The sequence below is a fragment of the Struthio camelus genome, chromosome 4, assembly GCF_040807025.1.
Source record: "Struthio camelus isolate bStrCam1 chromosome 4, bStrCam1.hap1, whole genome shotgun sequence".
NCBI classification, from domain to species: domain Eukaryota; kingdom Metazoa; phylum Chordata; class Aves; order Struthioniformes; family Struthionidae; genus Struthio; species Struthio camelus.
In genome coordinates, this window is record NC_090945.1 from 27,639,520 (window position 1) to 27,664,988 (window position 25,469).

Here is a 25,469-nt window from a genome sequence, read left to right on the forward strand (position 1 = left end):
TGTTGTATATACCTGTGCGAGGTCTGCAGAGTCAAGTTTGTCTGGTAGGGCCTCTTAAATCAGATGCAGCAAGTGTGATTACATGAAACTGCCTCACTTTGGCTGACAGCTGAGTCGCCAAGTGTGCTCTTTTCATGATCCCCCCCCCCCCCCGTAACTATGCTCTAGGCCTTTGACGTGTAACTTGTCTGTATGTCAAATGTGGATTGTAAAAAATAGATACATCTATCTCAAACTAGACAAGCAGTTGCAGTATATGATTAGACTTTCATGGATATGGAAAAACTGGTGCTTTGCAAGAAGGGAAGGAACAGAAAAGCAACATGTGAAGTGACTACCAGAGATCTCTGCACCCTTTGGCCATGATAAAGCAAAGTTTCTAAATACAGTGAGTAATTCTACGGCTCTGAAGTGAAGCATATAGGAGCATGTTTAAATTCCAGTTACTTCAATGGGATGTAAGGGAAATCATTTAAAGATGGCTCTATGCAGACAGAAATGGGAGTTAGAGCTACAGAAGGTTACAAGGAAATGTTAGCCTCGCAGTGACTACTTGTAATTTTACGAAGAAATTACTTTTTTGTAATTCAGAGACAAAAATAATTGATTTTGAGGAAGTATGTTGAGGCAAAATAACATGACGTAATCCTCTGCCTCTCATACATTTTGCTTAGAGGCCCTCAAATAAGACATAAAATAAGTAAATGTCGTCTGTGACACATGCTGTAGCTGTCCTTTGAACATAAGCGTGTGGTCAGAGAATTAGAGAATCCTTTTCTATGATTTAAAAACATGGACATCTACCTGTGCAATGCTTAATGCAGGCCTATCTTGTGATATATGTTATAAATTTAAATGTTACTATAACATATTGGTTGCTGCTACTGAATCTAGTGGGATGGCTCTTCAGATAATACTCAGACTGAGTAAAGGTATCACAGCCTGGGGTTAATTCATAGAGACAGTGAATATAGAAAGAAGGCTGATGCAAGTGGTACTGAAACATGTACACAATGTCACTCAGGCATTTCCCCTAGTCTAGTACAATATCAGAGATGAATTGAATTGATTTTTCTAGTCCCCAAATTGCAATGACAGGTTATGGGTAAATGTTAGGAATATTACAAATGCTGCTATGGTAATTTTGTGATACAGCATACTATTTTGAAAACCATTATGGTACTAACTCTTTCACAAAAGCTTTTTTATTATAGCCCAAGAGGTACTCTTACCTTCAAAGAAAGTACGTTACCAGTCCTATTTTCATCATCACGCAAAAAAGCTGGATAAATGATATTTTCATAAGGTAAGTTTTCCCCATCATTTTGTGTCCTCTGGGGAGTTTTTAGGACAAGAGTATAGCCTAGTAATAAGCATACTCAAAGGGCTGATATCGAGCCATTTGTACCTGTTACAAGACAAATGGCTTTGATACTTTCAGGCTTAGCCAATTGTTATGACTGATTTTTACACAAAACTTCCTGGTCTTGGTTATTTTTAATTAAAGCTGACTGTGCAGTCATGTGGCGAAGAGTCTAGAGCTGCCATGGTGAAATGCAAAACTATTTGCAGGGACGTTTTCACCAGCCTGGGAAAATGGATGTCCCCGGAGGAAGGGGGACTAATGGAGAGAGTGTTATGCAGAGAGCTGGTTAGGTAAATGGTGAAGGCAAAGGAGAATTGTCCCCCACATGATGGTATAGCTGCAGGTTTGCTGCCAAGGAGGCACTGAAATGGTATGACTCTGCTTGCTTTCTCTGGAGGCTCTTATTTTGGGTTTGCACAGTGATGGTCAGGCAGCTTGTGCTGGTTTCTTTCTGCTCTAGATACACTTCTGCAGACACAGCTGAAGTTACTCATTATCCCCATTCCCCTTCTTTTCACTGTCTTGGCTGCTTCTCCCTCTCCTTTTCTTTCCTTTTCTTTTTTTTTTTTTTTTTTTTTTTGGGGGAATTGGAAGTGGCAAAGCTTTCACTGATGCATTAATACTGCTTCAGGTGAGTAGTTAGCAGGTAAAAAACAAATGCATTTGGAGGCACTTAGGACATGAGTTGTGCTGTCAGCATGGAGGCAGATAATGGAAAACAGGCCTAGCAAAACAGAAGGGAAAGGATCATTAACCAGCGTTTCTTTAAGTCAGGCTTTGTGGGAGGAAACTGCTGCTCTGCCTTTCCCTACAAAGCGATATCCCTGGCTTGCTTCTTTTCCTGTCTTCAAATTGAGCAACCGCAAGAGCGCACAACCCAGGGAGGAGTTACTTGTTGGGGGAAGGGGGGAGGGGTTAATAGCCTCCTACCTGTAGGTTTGGCCCTGAGCTAAACTAGGCCGGTGGGAGTCATCAATCTTTGCGCACAGCCAAGAGGTGTTGTGTCAACCAGCTGCCCAGGGGAGGTGGTGGTGGGCAGAGCTCCTGAAACCTGAAATCACAAGTGTTCACTCATGTATGAATGCAAACCCCCGCTGGCAGATGCTGCCCACGCATACCTATCATAGGAAGGCAACTGGAAGAGAGCTCAGGGTGTATATCAGGGCATGCAGGCTTTCCTGTGCTAGTATAAGTAACTAATGGTGTTGTGAGGGTTTACTATTTTGCTATAGCTAACTAGCTCAGAGGAATTCCCACACGCACTTTAGGGATGGGGAAACTAGGATTTCAAAGCCAGATTTTCTTTTTTTATCTGCCTTCAGGCACTCAGAAAATAGGAGGAGTTAGTTAAGAAATGGCAACCATTCATTTTATTTCAAAATTTGCCTGTGTCTTGGAGGGCCCTAAGCGATTCACAGTCTACTGATCATAGCATTTGGATAATTTGCAAAAGGCTATATAGATGATGTACAACTGAGCTGCTTTTCAGGTCTGTTCCTCTACCCTCTGTAGGTGTTCCTGGCTGTGTGCACTGTGTTGCTGTGGGGTGGGCCATGCACCCCTGTGACAGCTAACTGTGGAAGGAGAGCTCTGTTCCCACATGGGAAAGCTGCATCTAATGGGTGGAAAGGAAAAGACCAAGCCAAAACTAGCCTGTTCAGATTTTTGGGCAGGCCTGTGACTGTCAAGCCTTACTCAAGAAAGCATCCATCTGATTCAGCTTTGGAGGTCACAGGGAAGACAGCACACCAAATGTTAAATAGTCCTTGCCTCCATAAGAAACTGTAAATACTGCTGCTGAAAGCTCATTGCATTAACTGAAGCAGTAACTTTTCAGATGAATAACCCTAATACATTAGAGGAATAGCCTAGGGTAGAACAGGCTGGCAACCTGTCGGTGTGAAAAGTGACTCAGATTAAACAAGCATCCTTTAAGCCACTTTGCATTGCCCCAGAATACTGCTTTAGGATGGAGAGGTAGGGTGTTAGCAGGGAAGACGGAGCACATTGCTGTCAGGGCACATGGTACGCTGGTCACTGATCGAAATAAAGAGAAGATATATGTGTATGAAAATATACAGAGAGAGAGAGAGTGTGTGTACGTATGAGCAAGTGAGTTGGGGATGGGGGGAGAAAGATTTTGGAAAACACACAAACCCCTGAATTTTAATGGGCGTACCAAGTTAAATGTTGTATCTTTTTGAATCACTTCAAAAATAACTTAGGCATGAAATAGAGAATAAAATCCTGTTCTAGAAAACAGTTAGTTCCTCATATAACCTCATTGGGTCAGTTACAGGAGATGGGTTGATTTCAGGTTTGACCCTATGGAAATTAGAGTTTTATTCAGTCTCAAAAGATGTGGAAAATGTTTTTGAAAAGTGCCTTGTGATAAGAATCAAGTGTTTGGGAGCAAGGCAACTGATTTCCTTAAGAAATTGAGCACTGTCTCAGCAGGCGTCAGCCCAAATCAGTGCAATGGTGCTGGCTGCAACCACAGTGGATGTGGCTCCAACGTCTGCCCACCATGTGTCCTCCATGGGCTGGGTTTTGTCTCCGCGCCTGGTGGGAGCAAGGCTGGGCGGATGGGCCCTCCTAGCTCAGATATTTGGATCTCTAGGTGCACTTTTTTTTGGTTATTCATCTGGACTGGGGAGGGGTGGAGAGGGGAGTTAAGGGGAGGGGAGTTAAATCCTGAAACCATACGACAACATTTCCACAAGCAACGAGACTGTTTAAAAAAGAAAGTAAGACCAGGTTACAGATGATGCACTAAAATGTCAAGCCATTTTGTTTCTATCGAACAGGCAGGGGTGAAATAATAATTGTATGTGTAGGTATACATATACACACACATATATATATGTACATGTGTATACACACACATATATGTATATGTATGTATATATCTATATATAACCAGGGTCAAAAAATAGAGTTGAAAACAAATGAAAAACTAGGTCAGGCAGGAACAGGGTGAAGGCCATTTAAAGAGGACTGAACAATAGAGCTACAGTAAGCATGAGTGAATGGGGGTGACTGTAAATTGAATAGGAATAATTAGAAACTTTACATACCATTAGATTATTTGTTTGAAATTCTGGATACATACATTTAAGCTTATTTCAGTTGCCATAACAACCTGAAACAAGTATCACATCATCTTTTATCGCATTATTTTGGATATGATTGCATTATTTTACAACTTTGGTTGCCAGGAGAACACAGTACCTTTTCGCGTGCTTCAAATAATTCTCACTTTGCAGAGACGTTATCTTCTTGTTTTAGCTTCTGAAATAGCTTATGTAATCATTCGTAAAGCAAGAAACCTAATTATAAATGTTGTAGTGATTGCATTTGGAAAACTATCAGTGAGAGGATGGATTTTCTCTTGCTGGGGTGCTGACACAGGTGATTTTTCTTGAAGATTTGGGGAAGAGAGGCCACAGAAGTTTGGAGGGGAAACCTTAGAGGCAGATATATTTGAGAGGTAGCTAAAGCTGAGGATCATACTGTGCTCTTGTTTTGATGAGTCTACAGTATCTTTATATTAAGGAGTACAAGTTGAATTCTGTAATCTCAGACTCCTTTGCTGGAAATGCTAATAAATGTGAAGTTATAACTTTAGAGTCTTCTCTAAAGTAACAGCATAAGTGGATTCCCAGTCAATGAACCACAGTTTTGTCTACTGAATAATCTAATATACATAGAGCAAAACTATAAGATAAACTGTGGGATATCTGGATAACTATTGTTTTACAGCAGGGCATTGCAGAAAAGGAGAACCTGCTATTTAGAATATAACAATGGACATATCTTGGGGTTCAACAACCAGCAGAAAGCAGTGGCAGGCAAGGCTAAATGTGATGGTTTATATTTTGGGACAGGCGTGCACCACACCAGAGAGGCATTGTTTTGGCATGTGATCTTACAGATGAATTTGGGCCTCATGTGAATGGCTTGTGATGACAACTCCAGACAGGGGAAATAAAGGAAAGAATGTGATTTACTGTAAACATTGACTAATGGAGAAGGCAGTGCTGAGAGAGAGGGGACAGGGATTAACAGACATGTCCCACTGTCTGAGACCAAGGACACGGCTGTAAGGGAACTGCTTCTGATTTCAGTGCTTTGTATAAAAATTTTTCTTGTCTGACCCTTATCTTCCCTAGTTAGTAATTTTTTTGTTATTATATTGCAGACTTAGATCCACAGAACTAGCATTTTTCTTCTTTCAGTAAAGAAAAATGTTTTTTTGCGGGTGTTATACTCAGTTCAGAGCATCTATCTGGGAGGAAGCCTGACATTACGAGAGCTCAGCTCAGCACCAGGTGTTGGTGATGAGCAGGCAGAACCTGGCTCTCATGAACCCAGCCTCCAGGCAGGGGTAAATGAGAGGCACCGTCCTGCTTCATGTGAAAGGGCTCTGTAGCCTGTTGGTATTTTCTGGAGGAGATGCAATAGAATTGTCTGTTGTCCAGTCTTTTTCTCTATTTGAGCAATATATCACTTCTGTTATGTTATTTTGGAAATTCTAGATTTTGCCCCCACGCACATGTGGAAAAAAGGCTGCCAATACTTCCCTACCTCTGGAGGTTTTAATGCTTTGAAACTTAGGAGGAAAAGGCATTACAGGTCTGTATATGCTAAGGGTATTGTGGTTACTGTGGAGATTATAGAGGTCTAAAATGAATAAAAAGAAAAGATGAACACTGAAATATTTTTAAAGTGTGTTCAAAAGCCAGGGTTGTTAGTAGGAGCAGGGTTTTCTTTGTTTACCCTTCTTAGATTTATTTATTATAGTGGCTCTAGAAAGATTTTGTTCTTTAGCCATACTCAATAGTGTGAAATGGAAGAGAATTAGTCTTTTTTTTCTCAGTCTTCCTCCCTCCTCCTGCTTAAATTGAGACTGCAATTATAAAAAAACAAAACAAAAAAAAAGTTGCCCAAGAAACAAAACAGAAATTCGTGAGACAGCCTAAATATCAGCATCATCTTGTTTTCCTTTAGTTTTCTCATCTGAGAATTACAGTGATTGCACAATAAATACAGCAGTGCCAAGCAGTGAATTTGAATAATAATGTGCATATCTTAGAATGAAAACATGACAGTGGTGTGTTCTTTGTTTTTCATGACTGCTGTACGTCTCTCTGTAGGTATGGAGGGACAGAGATTACTGACACAGACTGACAGGAAAAGAGATTTTATCTCACAGACCATGTTCTGTTCTACTACAGAACTAACATTTCTCAGTGGTACGGGACCATCCTCCCTCCACTACAAAATGTCAGGCTTTGGCATCTGCAGAGTACCTTGCTTCTTTTAAATGACAGCCTGACTCTCCAAGTGTCACTAGTAATACAGGCTCCAATTAACGGTGCAGGTTTGTAGGCTTCTGACACTATTCTGAAAGCTTCTGTAGGCTGCTGCAGCCTACAAGCAAAGGATCATTTTTGCTTTGCAAGATTCAAAGGAGAGGAAGGAAAAAGCTAGGAAGGAAAAGCTACAGTTTCATTATTCCATGCTAGCAGGATAACAGAATACATTTCCTTTAATACTAAAATGTGTCATTTGAGAAAAAAATCCTGCTGTCTGATCAAGCTCTCCATTACTTATTTTTGCAAGTGTATGCACAAATCCAGCAGCTAAGCCTACAACACTGCTGTATGTTGGAACCCAGAAAATACTGCAGGGTGTTTCTAAAGAATAGCAATTTAGAGGTTGTAGGTGGTTTGTGGGTGTAATAAAAAAGACTGCATACCGAGGCATCTGAATTAGGCTTCTCTTTAGGCTGCTTACATTCTGTATCAAAATTGTTAAGAACCTGATTCTGCCATCCTTATCTTCACCTACTAGCATTTGCTCATGTGAGTAATTTTATTTAAGTGCTACTCATTGTATCCAAGGCCCTAACACAGAAGCTGAGCATGAGTGTTGCTGAACGTAAGTGGAAAAACACTGGGCTTTACCATACATATTGATGTTCCCTGTATTTTTAGCAACTGATGAAAGCTGAGATCAGTTGGTCACCAAACCATGGCGCATGGGCGACGCACTGCCTGTGTCATCTTTCCACATTGCTCACGATCCTGGAGGCTGCCAAGACCACTGCCACCAACGTTAACAGAGGGTGCAAAACACACTGTTGCTCTGCATATGCCGCTTGCTTGCCTCGTTCCCCTCCCTGCCATGCCAGAGCATTGGCTCATGGTCCTGCATCCTTGTAGATGACGGCAAGGATTTACTCCTGCTCCAGCCCCTCTGTGGTCAGTCACAGCCATCACCATCTCAGGACTCTCAACAGCTCTTATCCTCCTGGGTTTTTTTTTTCTTTCTTTTTGTTTCTGAGGTGGTTGTGGGTTTCTTTTGCAAAATTCCCTCCTCTTGCAGCTAGATTCCTTGCTGTTCTTGTCCCTCACGGAGCCAGGCTGCTGCTGAGCTGAGGCTATATGCTCCTCATGTAGCCAGTTTGTTGCACAGGCAGCTGATTCCAGTCTCCAGCCTAATCTGGTTTCTCAGTTACCACTGAGAAAAAACAGTCCTTGTTCTCCCTTGAGCTAAAATTTTGCCTGTTTTTTTAATTGCAGCAATAGTCTACTTTATAACCTCTGCTCTTTCACTGTGCCTCGGCATTGCTATGGAGCAGAATCCTACTCAATCAAAACCGTTATTTCAAGAGCACGCCTAGCAAGTTCCCTTGGTAGTTTATAGCTGTTATTTTGCTAATGGAATGTTAATCATTGGCTTGAAACTGTGCAAAAATGTTTAAGGGAAAGAATCACACGATCACAGGAAGAACTCTAATATGTTCTCTAGTATGTCTCTCTGGTTTGCCTCTGCAGACTTCAGCTCTAAATACCTCAGGGTGAAATGTGTCTGAGCATTTCAACACCTAGCAAATATTAACTACCTCAGAATAGATTAAAACAACAAGGCTCGGAGGGTGCCTTTATGCTGCAGCCTGTGAAGATGAAAGGTCTGAAAACTGAGGTCTGTGGAAATTTTCACTTTTAAGTTCTGCCCTTCATTTCTGTAATTTTGTAGAAGACTAGCACTGTTACTGAATAATACTAACAGAAAAACACTTAGAACACGCAAAGGCCTTAAAGTGCTTGACAAACATGATTTCATTAAGCCTTCTGATGCCCTTTCAAGGTAATTGTGGCATTGTAATAACAGTCTTCCCACTTTTAGAAATGGGAAAATTAAGGATTCTCACAGTGTAATGCAGAGCCAACTGACTTGCAATGCCAATCAATTTCTGCAAATCCTCTCATCTCTACTGAATGGGTCTAGTGAGCGGTACATCTGCATTCTCTAGTCAGCTAAGTGAAGCATACTGTTATAGCTGAGCTGTTTGTAAAAAAAAAAAAAAAAAAAAAAAGAAAAAAAAAAGTCTGCATTCAATAATGCTGTACGCTTTTCTTTCTGAATTCTATTTTTGCTGTTAAAAAGCAACACTGTGGTCTGCCCACTGGAAGTAAACTCAGTAATCTGAATGGCAACCACCATTTCAGGAAGCCAAAAAGGTAGGATCACTTATATGTACCTTACTTCTTATTTGCTTTAGGTCTTTCCCTAGAAGTCATCACTGTAGTTCTCAGAGGCAGGACCGTGGGCTAGATGGTTTTCATGAATGTATATTGATTTTAGTGAATTATTTCGTCAAAGAAAATATGAAAACAAATCTGGAAAGATTTGAAACGTATCTTTTCTAAAAATTGCTATATAGTAGATTTTCAAAAATGCCTGGCAACCTGCCTGCATCTCAAGCACTGAAATGTCTGTATGAACCCAATGGCAGAACAGGGTTTGATCAATGTGAATTTGTCGAGGGTACCTGCTGCTCTCCTCAGTTTGGGGCAGTGAGCACAAATGAACTTTCCTCTTCTAAACAACAACTACCAAAATCTGAGCTCCAAGTTTTCAGGGCAAGTTGTGTCCATTTTGCAGGCCAGGTGTGCTCCATCGTCCTCAGCTCCTGCTTCACCTGCAGTCTCACTCAAGACTGCATGGACAAGATGTTGGTAGCCACCATCTGCCTTGGAACACTGGCTTCCTTTGGAGGAAAAGTTGAACACAGGCAGGGAAGGAGCTGTGATGTGCTCCAAGTGGCCTTCCATTTTGGAGGAGCAGTGGGACCAGGCCTTTGGGTCACACCTTATAATGTATTTGTCCTGCAGTAAAAACAATGTCACTGAGCACTCAACACTCTCAGCAAAGCCTGCATGGCTTGCAGGACCCACAGCACCCTCTTTTTTCCAAGCAGTATATTCTAAAGCAGGAATGATACACAGCTAGTTAAAAATGCATGAGGCAAATATAGAGAAAAATAAAATGCTAGTATGTATGCAGAACTAGCAAGTGACGTATGTGGAAGTGCTACATGCCTGCTGATAATTTATCTGTGAGGTTAGGGGAGGGTTGTGTTTTTTAGAGAATATAATCTGGCCACCCATGGAGAACAAATACAAATTTTGCTGGGTGGGACTGTTTGCTAGGCAGCTGTGTTCTTTAAGAAACAACATCCCAAAGGAATATAGTCCACAAATCAAAACAGGCTGGCCTTTTTCTTTCCTCACGTTTGGACTATTTGAACAAGTGAAAAAAACTATGGCAAGAGGAAACTGCTAGGGACAGAGTATTGCATGCCACTATGCGATGTCTGGAGCGATGGGTCTTACATAGAGCTCAGAGTACTTTTTGCACTACTGGTAGCACTCATTACCACAGTTTCCTTGTGTCACTGATGCAACCCCTATTTTGTAGTAATATGTCTGCTCGCAACTCCCCTTGATATGAATACAATGAGGTGTTTGTCAGTGAAACAGCATAGCCTCAGTAGCCCCTTTCTCTCTCTCAGGGAAACAGTTTTTCTGTCTGTGGCAATATGCAACACAGAAGTAAGCCTGGCTTTAGTATGTTTGTATTTCAGCTTGCTTGCTTGCTTTACTGCTTTAGTATAAATTACACTGATTTCTAGCAATCTTGGATGCTTACAAAATTAATGAGGCAAGAGAAGAGCACTATATGTAAATGCCAGAGAGCAGCCTGCACTGCTGCTATTTATGGTGATATTTTATTGCATTATGAAAGCGCCCATTGAGGTACAAACTTCTACATGCTGTACAAGTTTTTAAGACCCCAATAAAACTATGACTGAGTACAAGGTCCAAGAAGTAGACACTCAGACAAACTGGAAACAGGCACATACACACAAAGGACTAATTATCTTCTCCATACCACTGTGCTTCTGTCTCTCAAGTGAGTCATGCAAAGTGGCATGAGAGCAATCATTTTATTCTCTTTCTGGATTTCATGGCAGTCTCTCCAGATAGGTCTTCAAAGAAACAATTAATGGGACACTTATCCTAGAGAAGACTTTATTTGCTGCTGAACCCTCGGCCCTGTCACTGCTCTGAGTTGATGGTGCCTCTCCCAGGGTATATGTCGACATCGCTAGGTGCAGGCACGCAGGCCTTTGCCCACAGCCTGAGCCAGATGGACCAGAGCCAGCTGTCTCCCAGAAGCCATGTAGCTGTGTTAACCTGGGTCCCAGCCCAAGCCAAAGTACCTCATTTGTTAGCACTACTGCTTTTTGGGACCACATCTAGTTTCCATACATGATGCTGAGGTACTACATCTGTGAGGTCAGAGGTAGCCCTCTGCATTGCCTTGCACTTTATTGCACTGTATACCTCTGCATCAATCTCTTCTGGAAAATTGTAGTATCTTTTTGTGATGCATCTTATGTTGTACGAGCACTGATGTAGGCAGATGTCTTAAATAACATCTGTTTGATGAACAGATGTTTTTGAATAACACTGTTTGAATAACACTGTTTTTGAATAACACTGATAAACACATTAAGCACTTGCTAGTTGGTTCTTGTCAATAGTAGCCCTCTCCTGCCAGGGACCCCACTGATCAACACTGCATAATTCACGTTTTCCGTGAATAATTATGTTGAAGGAGTTTTTGTTTTAGACCTAAACAGTAAATGCCCTTGTATCTTGCCTTACATCTAAGATCAATATAAAGTAACCATCATGACTCTAGAAGCCACTTCTCTGACTGCGACGTGCCAAAATCTGAGACAGGTATAAATGCATGGCACCCACTGAAAACACTAGCAGTATATACTCTTATTTCAGGCACTGCCTGTTGAAACTAGAAAGGCTCATATTCCTACTTTTATGTAACAGTAATCCCAGTGAGAACAGAGCTTCTTCCAGGCACACTTGCGAAAGCATGTGAAACAATCCAGAGACGAGTCATAAACTGCATTCTAAGTTTATGTTGTAGAGGTCACTATAATAAATATGCAACTTTTTTTTCTTTCCAAAGAAAGGTGTTCTTGTACGTTTTACAGCCAGCGATGGAAAAGAATACCAAGCATAGTTCCTGTTATGAGGAGAATTTGGAAGTAGCCCTCCAAGTAGTGCGTTGGGCCTTGTCTTAGAAAACACATTGCTATGGTCCACAGTGCATGAGTGTAGTTCCTTCACATCTGTTTCTTTAAAGAGCAAGAGGCAAAACACAGTCCTTACTTTAGGTGGATGTTTGTGTCTGCTCTAAGCCTGCATGACTGATCTGTGCCTGATCTGCTTTCAGAGCTTTCTCCCTAGAAAGGTGAGCAGTGGGATCTGTGCACAACTCCATGAATGTCCAACTTAGACCAACCCTGCTGTCCATAAGAGGAACACCAAAGTAGGCAATCCAGATGTGTTAGCCCTGGGAGTGAACTGGAAGAGAAACTACTCCACCACAGGGAAATAACTCTTGATTCGTAGCTTTACTTCATGCTTTATTCCAGTTGCTGCGGTGCTGACTGAAGAGGTTACTGTCCCTCATATCCATGACTACTGCCAGCACAGGGGATCAGGTAGGTCCCTGTCTAATCTCTTTCCATTCAAAGGAGTCAAGGCAGCAAAAGCTGCTGAGCAAACTGATAAACTTGATATAACTGCAATGTGCTGAGTGGCTAGAAGGTCTAAGAGGGCCCTAGTCTCTGGTAGGGGTCAATGGCAAGCATGTAGATGGACTGGAAGTCCTGATTTCTCTACTTGGCACAGCTGCCTCCAGCAGAGGAGCTGTGAGGTTATCCCAAGCAATGCAGATGCTCCAGATAAACTTTGGTGTCTATAGGGCTGCAATTTTCAGCTGAGGAGTGGGCCCAGCCCAAGGTACTCTGCTTCAGTGTTGGCAAAAAAGATTCCTAGAACAGTTAGGGTTTTGGTCTAAAGAGACCTGATTTTGACAAATAGCCGCTACTTTTTATTTAAGTCCTCCTTGTCCTGATTTTCAAGAGGCTTTTACTGTTTACTTTGTGATAGGGCGTTGACATTACTAAGCAGGTGGTGCACCTGTATTCGAATTGAGATTTATTCTAATCTCATAATTGTATCCCAGAGGAGACCCTGAGCACATGAAAGACACACATGAGATTACAATTTTCTTCCAGGTCCACCGTATCTTCTGTGATGAAAAGAGCACTCTCTGGGTGTTCAGTGACCACTCAGAGCCCAAATTATTACTTTTATCTGATCACAGTTCCAAATTCTTATGCTTAAAGACACCTGACTATTTCTGGCACATGCGACAAGCCTGAGAGAAGACAAGTGCTTTAGAGAAAGAGTCTGAATAGTTAGACTATACAGATACTTGAGTTGCTCAAATGATATAGAGATTTTCTGTGGATTCTTTTTTGCTAAATTCTGACCTGTTGCCTGGATTCAGCCAGGAAGATGTGTTCATAAATGCGGGTGATGGTTGCAGAATCAGGCCTCCTTAGATTAAGCTGATCTGTGAAGACATTCAGATCTTCTTGCTGATCTACACCCAGGTGCCCTTCTTGAATAGGGAACTGGGAAGCATTATTGCTGTGTTGTTATAGCTGCAGTTGACTGTTCCTATGGTAGGCAAACAGACTGTGCTAGGATGCCTTCTGCACTGAGACCCTTTCCAGTGTTTGCACAGATTGCTACAGCGTGGAAATCTTTGCCATGGCAAAAAGTCTATTGAAAGTACAAAGGTGGCAAAATAGGAGTGAACGGCCATTAAAGATTGCTACATTTGCTTTGGCAGGTGGGAAAGATGCCAATTTAAACAAAATATGCTGAGCAAACCAGAGGGTAGCTAAGGCACCTTCGGGGAAGAGAGCTATTCAAGCACTCACAGAATCTGTGTACTGCAGCCTAAAGGACAAGGTCTCTTTTATCTTTCTTGGTTATTTCTTAAGAAAGATATATTTAGCCTTGTTGTTTAAAGATGTGATGCCTCTACTAATGAGCTTTGGGGGCCCCTGTGCTGCCGTTAGGGGGCCCTGATCTCTTGTGGAGGTATCAGTTTTGCTAAGGTGGGAGGACATACTGCAGAATATACACGCTACTCTTGTAGGAGAGCACAGGCCTCGCTGCTTAGCCCCGCTGTGACAAACCCAGCCTTCCTTCTTTAGCAAATTAACCTGGAAGTCTACTTTCCTCACATTTTTCTTTCCTTTCCACTGCGACTCCAAAACCATAATGAGCAGTGCATATTTAAAGCGTTCATTCTGGCTTAATGGTTTCTTAATCCTTAGCAGGCAGGGGGTGGGGTAGGGGCAACTCACTGAAATTGTATGAGCAGCAGACAGCTCTGTCCTCAATACCTCAAGGTACTCTAAATTAATGCTGATAGAGCTGGCAGTCTATGCTAATCCTCAACTAAATGCATGAAAACTGATTAATAAAACAAAGCTTCAAGCTCCAGCAGTTCTTGCATTCGGGTCACTGACCCTATTTTAAGTAACAGGCTTTTGTACTGATATATGGGTCTCATTCAAGGGGTGGGGAGGCAGAAGTGGCAAGGAGAGTCATGCATTTGCCTCTGCCATGGCATGGCTTCTCCAAAGCTCATCTCTCCCTCGGACAGAAAAAAAATTGCCATTAGATATTCTTTTTACTAAATCCTCCACTTATGTCCTATTAAATGCTTCCTGATGTTTTGTACTAATGTTCTCATTATTTAGTAGTGACAAAAGAATACATTTTGTTTCCAGGAGAGCAAAGCCTTATTTTCTAACTGTGTTTATCTCACTTGGGAGTTTATTCTGAATGCAGTGCTATTAAGACTGCATAAATTTAAGCCAGGAGTGGTTTATGACATGCTTAAAGTGTGTATCTAATTTGTTTATACTGGTGAATTGGGAAAGGAGGTAAAAAGCATATTACTTCCTCTGGATACAATCCGAAGGCTTAGCTCTATCTAATTCAGTTAAAGTTAATGAAATATTTTAGGCCAAGAGATAGAGACCTCCGTCTTAAGGAACTGCCCTTACAGACAGTGGGAGTCCTTCTACTAATAATGCCTTCAATGTCTCAGATCCTTTGAGAAAAAGAGGCTGGAGTGTCTTGCCACTGCCATCACAGTCTTGCACCCCCTCCAAGCAGCCAGGAAAGAGTAATTAGCTATAGGTTTGTTGTATTACAAGGTCAGCATGTTTGTCACATATTCTTCAGGAACTACCCTAATGGTTGACTGCTTTACTGTGATTAAGCTGCAAAGAATGCAGAGTTCCTACCAACTGTAGCACTGGGATTTGCCTTATCCTCTTTAAGACAACTGTTATTATTATCATGCCCTTTGCCAGGACAAATTTGGTCAAAAGACTGTAGACTGCCTTCCCATCCCAAACAATTCAAATTTGTGACCCATCAACATGGACTCCCTCCCCGTCCTGGCTCTTCCCTGTGCCTGTGTCCGCTCCCACAGGAGCACTCAGGGCTGACTGCAGTAAGCTAACATGGTGTGGGGAACGCTCCAAGGGTTAAACACACAAATTTGCTGGCCAGGGCCAGAGCTTATACCACTTAAAGACTGAGTTTGTCTTCATGAGCTGCTGTCTCGGCAGAAACGCCCTACCTTCCAGAAATGTTTGAAGGCATGTATTATTCCTGAGCCACTTGAGCAGGGGAATTTGCAGTCATTTTCTTTAGACTTCACAAGGAACCATAAGCTGCAATTTGGATTCTGTGCAAAACCCTCTGAGCACAAAGCCTTGCACCAATAGCTGATGTTCACTCCTGCTGCAGACGGAAGGGTGCATTTGCAAGCAACAAAGGAACAAAAAGCATTCATTGCCTATGCAGTTTATAGATGCCACTTAGCATCCTGCACTTTGACTTCCAAGCACATTCTTACTTTAGTGCAAAACCTGTGACAAAAAATTGGATTTCACTGAAGTATGAGGTATTCAAAACACTTATTGCTTCTGTCTCACTTGAAAAACAGCTCCCTCTCAGCCCGAAGATATATTAATATCCTTCCCCATCACTTCTCCCAAGTTCAGCTACAATAGGAATGAAATTCAGTGGAAGATGCAAGTACCAGATCATCTTCGTCAAGAGATGGCAACAAATCATTATGGAGCAAGTTGTATTTAATCAGCACTTTTCAGAGACTCATACGCTGTTCTTTTTCCCTCTGTCTCTCTCTAACATAAATGAAGTTCATTTTAAAACAGGATGAACAGGTGTTTGCTTAGTCTTAGTTTTGACAGGGCAACCTGAGCTACAATAAGGCTGATAAGGTGATAGTCCTGAGCTTGACCAAAGAAAGTTGAGCGACTGGGGGAGCTGAGGGAGCTGCGCAATAGGAAGAGAGCTTCTCCTTCCAACACTACATATAGAGCCTCCCCCACTTGCACTGAGCAGTGGAGATTTTGTGTCATGGAGTTGCTCATGGGAATCAAAATACAGCCTCTTTGGGAAGCTGTAATATATCTTGTGCTTTTCCACTAGTGTTTAAGTCTAAGTTAAGATGGAGGAGGTGGTGGATTTCTGGCTGAGGAGAGGAAGAGAAAGACTTACCCCCTACGAGGACTACAACCAATAGGATTCTGTAGAATGATTGTAGGAGTTGCTTGACCTTTTTTTTTTTTAAACCTACAAAATTGGAGAAGCAAATTAATAGGTTCTTTGAGTCATTCTGTGAAACCAATAGCAAGCTGTGAAATTCTCCTGAATGGCTGAACTTCTGTACAAGTTGTTTGGGGTATTTTTCCACTATAGAGAAGGAAAAAGAGAGAGGGGGAAGCTGCAAACCTGGAAGGACTAATGCCAAAAGAGAAACTCTTTGCCAAAGCTGAATTTCATTCCTCTGCAGCTTTTCAGTGGAAAAGCTATGAATAGCTTCAGTTCCAAAAGGCTTACGTGGGCCTTAAGTCATGGACCAGTTTTGTGCTGGGCAGCTACGTAGGGCGAAGGTCATCTTACACAACTGGCACCTGAAATGAGGGAGTGAAGCATAAGGAACCTTTCCTCTGCTTGTGCTTATGTGCACTAAGTCCTCTGAGAAAATCCTGGCAGAGAAGAAAGGAACATGGGGAAAACAATTTAACTGAATCAGTTTTTATTAGCATAATGATTAACAGTGGGTTCTCTCTGCTTTATGCTATTTGAGATCACATCATGACTGTACTATCTGGGTTATTTTATCAGATTAAAACTTTGAGTTTCACATGCCATAAGTCATTTTGCTTGAATCATGATGCATATTTTGCTAGAATGAGAAACAATGAAGCATGGTACACAATCCCAAAGAAAGATCTTATGTATTTTTTTGGAAGGAATACCAAAACAGGGACAGAGATTAGCCTCTGCTGGTTCCTTACATCCTCTTTGAATCTGTACGCTTTTTCACTTTCAGGAAATCAGACTGATCCAAGGGTGACTAAAACATTCTAATGAGTCCTCTTACAAATGGCAAACTGTTCCTCCTTTGTCATTTCTTTCCTTTCCCTAGACCCTCTTCCACTTTAAATTCACTGCCTGACAAAAGAATCCTCACATTCTTCAGCAGCAGTTGTGTAGTTTTTTGGGAGAGCATTAACCTGTGATTTTTCAAAGGCTTCTGAAGGATCTGGATGCCATTATATGGGAAGTCTGTATTATTTAGGCTTTGAAATATCACAACCCGAGACCACCACATTTTTTAGGAAAGGGAGCTTTTTTTCTGATAAAACCGAATTTCTGTTCTACTGAAGAGACAAAATAACATCTTCTGTGCTTAGGGCAAAATTCTCTTCTCAGATCAGCATGACAGATTGCTTCTCAGGTTGGGTGAAGCTCAGACATATGGGGATTGGGTTGGGGACCTTTTTTCCCTGCAGCATGTGCATAACCCTATAGAGTTGGTGTTAGTAAGGCAAACTAGTAGTCATCCCCTTGAAGTTTAATCTGAATTCAGCAACTTTAGTGATTATTTGAACTTTCTGAATCAGCAAAATTAATCCTGTATTCCAATCCCAAAACCCACAAATTCATAAATGGGATTTCTAGCACTCATTATATCTCATACTGACCAAACATAGCAAATGTACAAAAAACAGCCATTCTACTGTGACAAGGTCACAAAGATTTGAGAAGAAACAAAATCTATTCCAAACTTTTAAATAAGCAAAATTCAAATTTAGTTCAAAAAAATGAGCAAGGATTGGAGAATACCTTTGTTCTTTTTCTCACTCTTGTTTGTCCCAATATATTCATTATACTACTTTACTATGTGACATCTGTAGGAGTCCAACTTCTCTCCCAAGGGCACAGAAAATCTTTCCCAGCTTCATAAAGAAACACAGCATTGGTGGACTCTTTATGCCAGATGGAATTGGTTCAGTTTTAAATAAATCTGGGGAATAATGGTGTTGTGAACATAATGATCTTTTGTCCTTTGCTATCAATAGCTTTGTCCCTTTCTCATATATCATTATAACATTTTTATAAGGTATGTAAGGTTTACCTTTACTTGTGGAAAAAAAAATTAGCAAACAGTGTGTTTTATTCCATCTCTATCCTTACTCTAATAAGAAGCAGTAATGTCATGAGCATTATGCCACATAAATGTAGGTAATTAGGTCCAGTGCACTAACAACCACTCTGATGGCTGCTGAAAACTTGAAGGTTAAAGGATGCTTTGCCCCAGCCACTCATACCTTCCTGACGTCCTTTCATGCTGCACAGTGGCTAGAAAGGAGAAGGGTTTCCCTGTTTAGTCTAATGAGAAGATGAAGCTCAGGGCTACTGCTTTTCAACTAAGGTTTTACCAAAACCTGTGGAAAATTTCCCTTCAGCATTACTATTTTTGGCTATCTGCCCCTGCTTTGCTGCCAGATATTATTGCCCCTCTCTATGGCAGAACAGATCATAGCTATGTATTAGGCACCACCAATGTCATATGCAGAGCCTGTGATCAATGGTTTCATCACTGTGAACTGGGCTGGCCAAAGTATGGGAACACAGCTTGGTCTTCTGCCTTTCCTACAGGAAAAATAATGTCTGATGGGGTGGCAGCTGGAGGAGGGAATACCTTTAAGCATTGCATCTAAATCATTCTGGCCTTGGCTATAAACACTCCTCCAAGGAACTGAGTAGGAAAAGTAGAAAGTTAAGGCAGCTGGAGCCAGAGTTTTATCAGTATTCCTGAAGGTGATTAGAGTGTGATTTGCAGGATTTTTAAAAGTGGCTATATGTATGCTGTTATAGTTTCAAAAATTTAGCCATGGTGTCCATTGCAGATGAAGGGAAAAACATATTTCTTCTGAAAACCCAGCAGAGCCTTAAATCAGCACAACCAACAGGTCATGTTTAAATTTGGGGGGGGGAAAAAACCTACATAACTAAATTACTGCAAGAAAATTCTGTCTTGGCATCACTCTCTTCTTGGAAAGTGACCACCTGAAAGGCCCCAAGCTGCAGAAAAGATGCTGCCATATTGATGAGCTATGGTTTGCAGAGAAACAAAGCTCTAAAGGAAACAGGTCTGAGGGAGAAGTCTTCAAATCACTTTGAGTCTTGTACTAAGAAAAACAATGGCAGCCTCAAGTATTTTTCAAAATAGGATGGAAATATGGTTATATGGAAGGTGGGGGTTGAGGGAGATGAGGCCTGTGAAATGGGTTTATATCAATCTTGTGAAGTACCATAGCATATCAAAACACTTCAGTAAAATCAGGAAAGATAGATTTTGACACAAATGTGTCTTCTGAATCAGCTAGGTGCACATCTCCCTGCCGACATTATTCATAGGTGAACTTTGAGAAATGAAAAACCAGTTCACTTTTTCCCATCTAAAGACAAGCTAAGGTCTGAAGGAAAATATACAGTTAGATGAAAGAATATGAACTTTAATGAGCATATGGGACTGGATGGACCTCAAGAGATTGGTTACTGACTTTTTCCTCAGAGTCTGTGTAGCTCTACTATGAAAATGTAATTTTGTCTTACTGAAATATAGTACATTTCTCATTTCCTCATATTTCATGGGCCCTAACTCTACCAGCTACTGTTGCAAAAATAACTAAAGTGCTCATAACTGAGAATTTAAATGGAATATGAGGTCTGTAAACAATGAGCAAACTCAGCTTTTCTTGCATGCAAAACATGAAGTTTATCTAAAATAGAGGAAGAATCTCTATTCTAGCGTTATGTGGATTAATAGTGTTGTTGTAAAGCTAAGTTATCTCAAACAATGTTGTTCCTAGTGGCGTCAGATAAAACTTTTAGCTCATTATTTTTCTCCTTCATTTTTTCAAATGGATATTTTCTGAGTGATATGTAAGAAGATGTGGGAGGGGACTGAAGAGATGTAGGTCATTTCATCAGGAGTTTGAACAACATCTAAAGCTACTCTGGGTCTAAAGGATAGCTACCTAGATGAAAGAAAAGCATACTGCATCTTCATCTTTTTGTATTATGTTGTGATGTTGCAAGATTTGTGTCTGTGTATTTGCTTGCACTTACAACTCTTTCTTTGATTTGTGGATGTTTCTGTGAAAGGATTATAATAGAAAGAGAAAAATGAAGAAATATAAGATTATCTTTTGAACTTGGTTCCCAAATCAACAAAGGAATATACTTGAAAATGATTTAGGTGGTTGTTCAGTCTGCAAAATAACCCATTTTGCCATGAAAACACTGTGTAGCATTCTCAGAATACTGAAATTTGATTCAAAACCACAAAATTTTGCTCTGATGTGGTACAGAAAAAGGATTTTATGATTTTCTTCTCTATGAGGTGAACATTTGGAATGGACCCATAAGCAACTAATGTTTGAATAAATAACTAACCTTCTTGGCTAGCTGCTCTTCAGTGGGCATGCTCGGACCTCCGGAGACTCTCTCCTGACTCTCTGTCACAATCGTTTCCAGTCAAGCCTAGAGCTTGCGTCAGGCTCTTTCACCAAACCTAAAGAAAAAACATGTTAGCTGTTAGTACTAAAGAACCTCTGTTCCTTCAAAACTGCAGCCAGGCAATAGACAGCAATGCACAATTGCCCCTGCTTCTAGTAATATTAGCAATAAAAAAGAAAAAAAAATTTTCTGTTGACATCAGTGAGGCAAAGAGTGGGCCAAGCTTGCTTCACACCCACACAATATGTTTAATTAGAAACTATTTTCCTTTAAGAGCAGACATTTGATTTTTTTGAAATGTTACAAAGAGCTTAAAGAGGGAGTTACCAAAGGGTGGGGGTGTTTCGGATAAAAGGAGGCAAATCACTATTAGAGAAAAAATTAGAGTCTGAAATCAGGATACTTTTGTAATGATCCATAGTCAAAGGCTGTTTGAATGTTCTTCAGATTTTTCAGAAGCATTTTCCATTACTTTCAAGATAAATTTGTCAATTATCAGGCTAGATCTATTTTTTAACTACTGTTCATATGGGGCCAGAATTTTCCTGTATAAGGGGAGCTACCTTCGCTATGTGGAACAATCATCATGTATTGAAACTCATTATCCTTTTGATTTCTTTTTTTAGGCTGTCTTGAACCTTGTCCATCCTGTGCTTTCAGTCCTGTTCCCAAGGAAATGGGCATAGTTATTTATTAGTATTATAAAGAGAAGGTTTGTGCTTGACTTAATTAGCAGAGAGACAGTGTCCATAGCTTGCTTACAGCTCAGCCATCAGGATTTATGCAGGCTACGTTTAACCATTTGCCTTATAGTAGTTACATGAAGTCCCTACAGATTTTGGTCCATAAGTAACAGTTTAATGACAGCAGTAAACTTGAGTTGAAGTCATAGATTCTGTGAGAGCTGGCCTACTCCATACCCAAATTATGCGCTTGGAAGTTGGCACTTGTAAGTACTATCATGGTTTGCATGATGCATAAAACTCAGAATTCGGGGATAAAAGTAGAAACCTGACCACAGGGAGGTCCTAGATTTAAAAAAAAAAAAAAAAAAAAAAAAAAAAAAAAGCTCCTCAGCTCTTCTTTATTATAGCCCACAGCATCAGATCCTTCCACACACAAAAGCTGCAACTCAGATGACCTTTGAGGCTGAAGTCCTTTCAAAGTAGCTACTAATTTTGAGAAGTGCAGAAATGAAGTAAAGGTTTCTTGAGGCTGCTCCTGTCTTTTGAGATGCATAAAGGAGAAATGGCCTTCTGCCTTCTAAAGAAACCATGCACTACAGCACTTCTGTCACAGGTCTCTGAGCATATGGGGAATCAGGGACACTGACCAATTGCAAGTGCCGTTCTTGGTTAAAAGTGTGAGAGAGACTTGCTGGGAATTAATAACACTTTTAAGGCTTCTTATTAGACTCTTCAAAGTACATAAATACAGGCATGCATGCATAAACATCCCACTGAGACAAACTAGACTGACAGCTATTTCTGAAAATCAGTGATACATACATTTGGTAGGAAAAAACATTTTCCTGATGGACTGGAATTGCCCAGAGATGCTATCTAATGACAGCAGCGGGGAACCCACAGTGATAATGAAAAGAGTGAGTTATGCAGTGATTCCCTGAAGCGTTAGAGTGCCCACCACTTTATTGGATCTGAGTGCAGTCCTTCCTTCTGTTTCTTAATTCATTTTGATTACTTGATAGCTGACTAAAATTGAGTAAAGCTGTCACTACTGGCAGTGAAGATAAAGATGTGCTGTACGCCTCTTGTTTATTTTCATTTCAATTTGGAGGATAATACAGTCGTTAGGTACAGTGGTGCTACACGTAAAACAAAGCCCCCCATTTCTCTGTAACTGTCTCTTAGTTCTGCTTAGCTGAACGGGTAGTACAATCAATGGGTGCAGAACGGGGAGGTGGCACAAAAAGTTACCACATAAGCATCTTTGTCTCGGGGGATGAGATTTCCTAATAAGCTGCTGTAGGCAATGTACTGTGTGCAGCTCATCAAGTGGAAAAATACTGCTTCAGAATCCAGTGTGGAGGCCACCTTTCATTAGCTAGAAATGACAATACTGTTATTTAGCCCCAGTGCTTTGCCTATGAAGTCTCCTGTGAGAATGATGCAGTGCTAGGGAGAGATATTGCTGACAGTGTCAGGAGGAGCTGGGGAGGGTCTTAAGGAGCCCAAGTATTTCAAGGGGAAGGAGTTCAACTGGCCAGCAAAAAAAAAAAATTCTTATTTTACTGAGCAGGGCCTGTGTAGAGGTGGAAGCAACGGGGACTGGGAGCAGGTACCACCTTGATTTACTCTGTGCCATTGATTTGTCCAGCTGAATTTGATATTAGAGTTCCACTTATGAAAAGTTGATAATCTATTGCTAGTTGTTTTAATAGAGGAGTAGCAGTTGTTACAGATTCATGCAGTCCAGTCATTTGCTTGTGAATATTGTTTGTCAGGAATTTTCTGCAAAATGTAGATTTTCCACAAACAAACTTTTCCAAAGGAAGAGTTCTGTTTTACTAAAGGGGAAATTGCAAATGACATTTTTCATTTGACATTAGCTCAGCACAGACTGATACATTTAGATTTGTGGCAAGGAATCTAAACACTGTTTTAAGTCAGTTCAGCATTGAACAGCACCACCCAAAACTGCGTTATTGCTGATGCATATTGTGTGCTCAGTGTCTCCCCACTGCAGTTCTCCCAAACCATGCAGTATCTGTTCATCTTGGAAGAAAATGGTGCAAGTTCCAGGCCAGTTTAGCTGCATCTTGCAGTCCCATGAGTGCCCTCATTTTTCCCAGTGGGCTGGGAAGACTCCTGGCGAAAATTAACCTAAGTTTCTTACTTTTGTGCCCTAAGCTGCACCATAAGAAATGCGTTTTGCATGGGAAAACACACTGTGGGGTCAGAAATTTTCAGAACATAATATCAGTGACTAATTACAGCTTTAGTCGTTCAGGACATGTTATTATTCCATTAAAAATTTGGTGCTCTTATAGTATAATCATTTTTTTCTAGTGGCTCTAAAGACAACATACACAAAAGAAAAAATGACAATCAAAATGCTTAGTAATTCTACTTAACTGTTAACTCAAATGATATACTTCAGAATATTAAGGGGCACAATATCTTTGGCAATTAATTTTGCTACTGTTAGAGGAAGGAAACTTGAGTAATGTACATAGCATTATTAACTATGCAGCTTTATAAACATCAATACATGGGACAGATACTACGTGCAGAATGTAGACAGAAACTTGTAAGGGGAGCTACTATCTGTTTTACAGACAGTGACAAACTAACTCTCAGAAAGATAACCTTTACATGAGGAGAGATTATTTAGTAGCATTTTCTGGCTGAAAACAGTGATCAGTACTAGCTAAATTTGGATTTCTGGTCTGCTCTAATTTTTCACTCTTGCTTGACATAGAATTGTTCCTTTCCTTCTGACTACTTATTAGACTCTATTCTTCCATTATTTTTTGTATAATTATTACTTGAGGAAGCGTGCTCTCACTTAGTTATATGGCTTCAGTCACAAGGGAAAGGTGAGCCTGATTGCAGCTTTTAATATGCTATCATGCTATAATGAGGGGTTTTAATAGGAGCCCATTACAGATCTATTTTTCAAGATATAGTTTAAAATATCCACCTTTGAAAAGCAGTGTTAAGGTTTAAAGCTTGAAAACCAGTGTTAAGGCATTCTGCTAGAACCATATTTTGGATAACATTAATTTCATAATGTCATATTTTGGCTTCTGCCTCTCTGAAAATCCAGGTGAAACCATTAGACTCATTGAAAGTACCTGGAAAAGTGCTGGACTGTATTCTTGTCACAGACATGTATCCACTTCCAAGCTGTCTCATGGCCAAGATCTAGCAGGGTCTTTTTTTTTTTTTTTTTTAGATCAGGGGCCGGTTTAAAGACTGTGCTGACAGGTGCTGTAGGAGTGAGTTGTGTGTCCTATGCAGTGGCAGCCTGAGGTTACAAGAAGCCATTTTCCATCTGGCACCACTCAAAGACCAGAAAGAAGTGGTGTGCCAGGCTACTTACTGCATAGCATGCTCATAACTAAGTAACCACTGATGCTGCGGTCCCAGGGGCAACCCAAAATGAAACCCCAGCCAGCAACTGATGCATAAATCAGTGTAACTAATTTTCTTTTACTCTTATTTTAATGTGCAGTGCAAACAAATAATTGGATACCCTGGAAAGCTGCTTGATCCAAGGGCTATACTTCCTCCTCGTAAAGAAAACAGTGAGTCCCCTTTCTTTTATATCATTACTGAGCATTTCAATGGGAAGCACTGAATACTTCATGGTATTGGGAATTAATTTTACTGGAAAATTTACTATTCCTAAGGACTGGAAATGTAGCATTAGAAAGCACTAAACTCACACTTCTTACCCAGGACAATAAGAATAGTCTGATATGCAAATTCATGCAGAGAAGGTAAGGGACCCATCTAGGGTGTCTTTTATGGGGAGAAAAGCTCTATGGGCAGCTCTGCCTTCTCAAAAATACTGATGCTTTCAAAAGTTATTAATAAACAATGAGAAGTTCCTAATTCCAGGGAGATTTACTTAATTGGGTTACTTATCATGAAAACTTCTACTTAAAGGCTTACTGAAAGTCTAGACAAGGAGAAAAAAAATCCTAAATATTTCTAAACTGACTCAGCATTTGGTTAGGGCCAACCTGTCAGTTCAATAGGTAGTTCTCAAATGATTCTAAAATTAATTTATAATCCTGGCCCCTCTAGTGCTTCAAGATCTGGAAAATTCAAAAGTTGAAGTTTGCCTGCTGAGTTATGAACTTTGGAAAAGACGGCAGTGGGATAAAGTATTGGTTATCTTGCTCTTACCCAAAGAATTATGAAGGGATTTTGGTAACAGAAGACAAAATTACAAGTAGGAGTTTAAAA

The 25,469-nt window shown here is 40.6% G+C and overlaps 1 protein-coding gene across 3 annotated transcripts in view; it reads left to right on the plus strand.

Annotated features, from left to right (window-relative positions):
• EMCN (endomucin) overlaps nt 1-25,469 on the plus strand; it is a 147,350-nt gene that overhangs the window by 15,725 nt on the left and 106,156 nt on the right. For 2 of the 3 annotated variants that reach the window (XM_009689340.2, XM_009689341.2), the window contains exons 3-4: nt 12,183-12,251; nt 24,730-24,802. The exons of the other annotated variant lie outside the window; for it this stretch is intronic. In XM_009689340.2, the coding sequence (XP_009687635.2) occupies nt 12,225-12,251; nt 24,730-24,802 (100 nt within the window). In that variant the 5' untranslated portion in view covers nt 12,183-12,224. The remainder of the gene's footprint in view (nt 1-12,182; nt 12,252-24,729; nt 24,803-25,469) is intronic. 3 annotated transcript variants of the gene reach the window in all.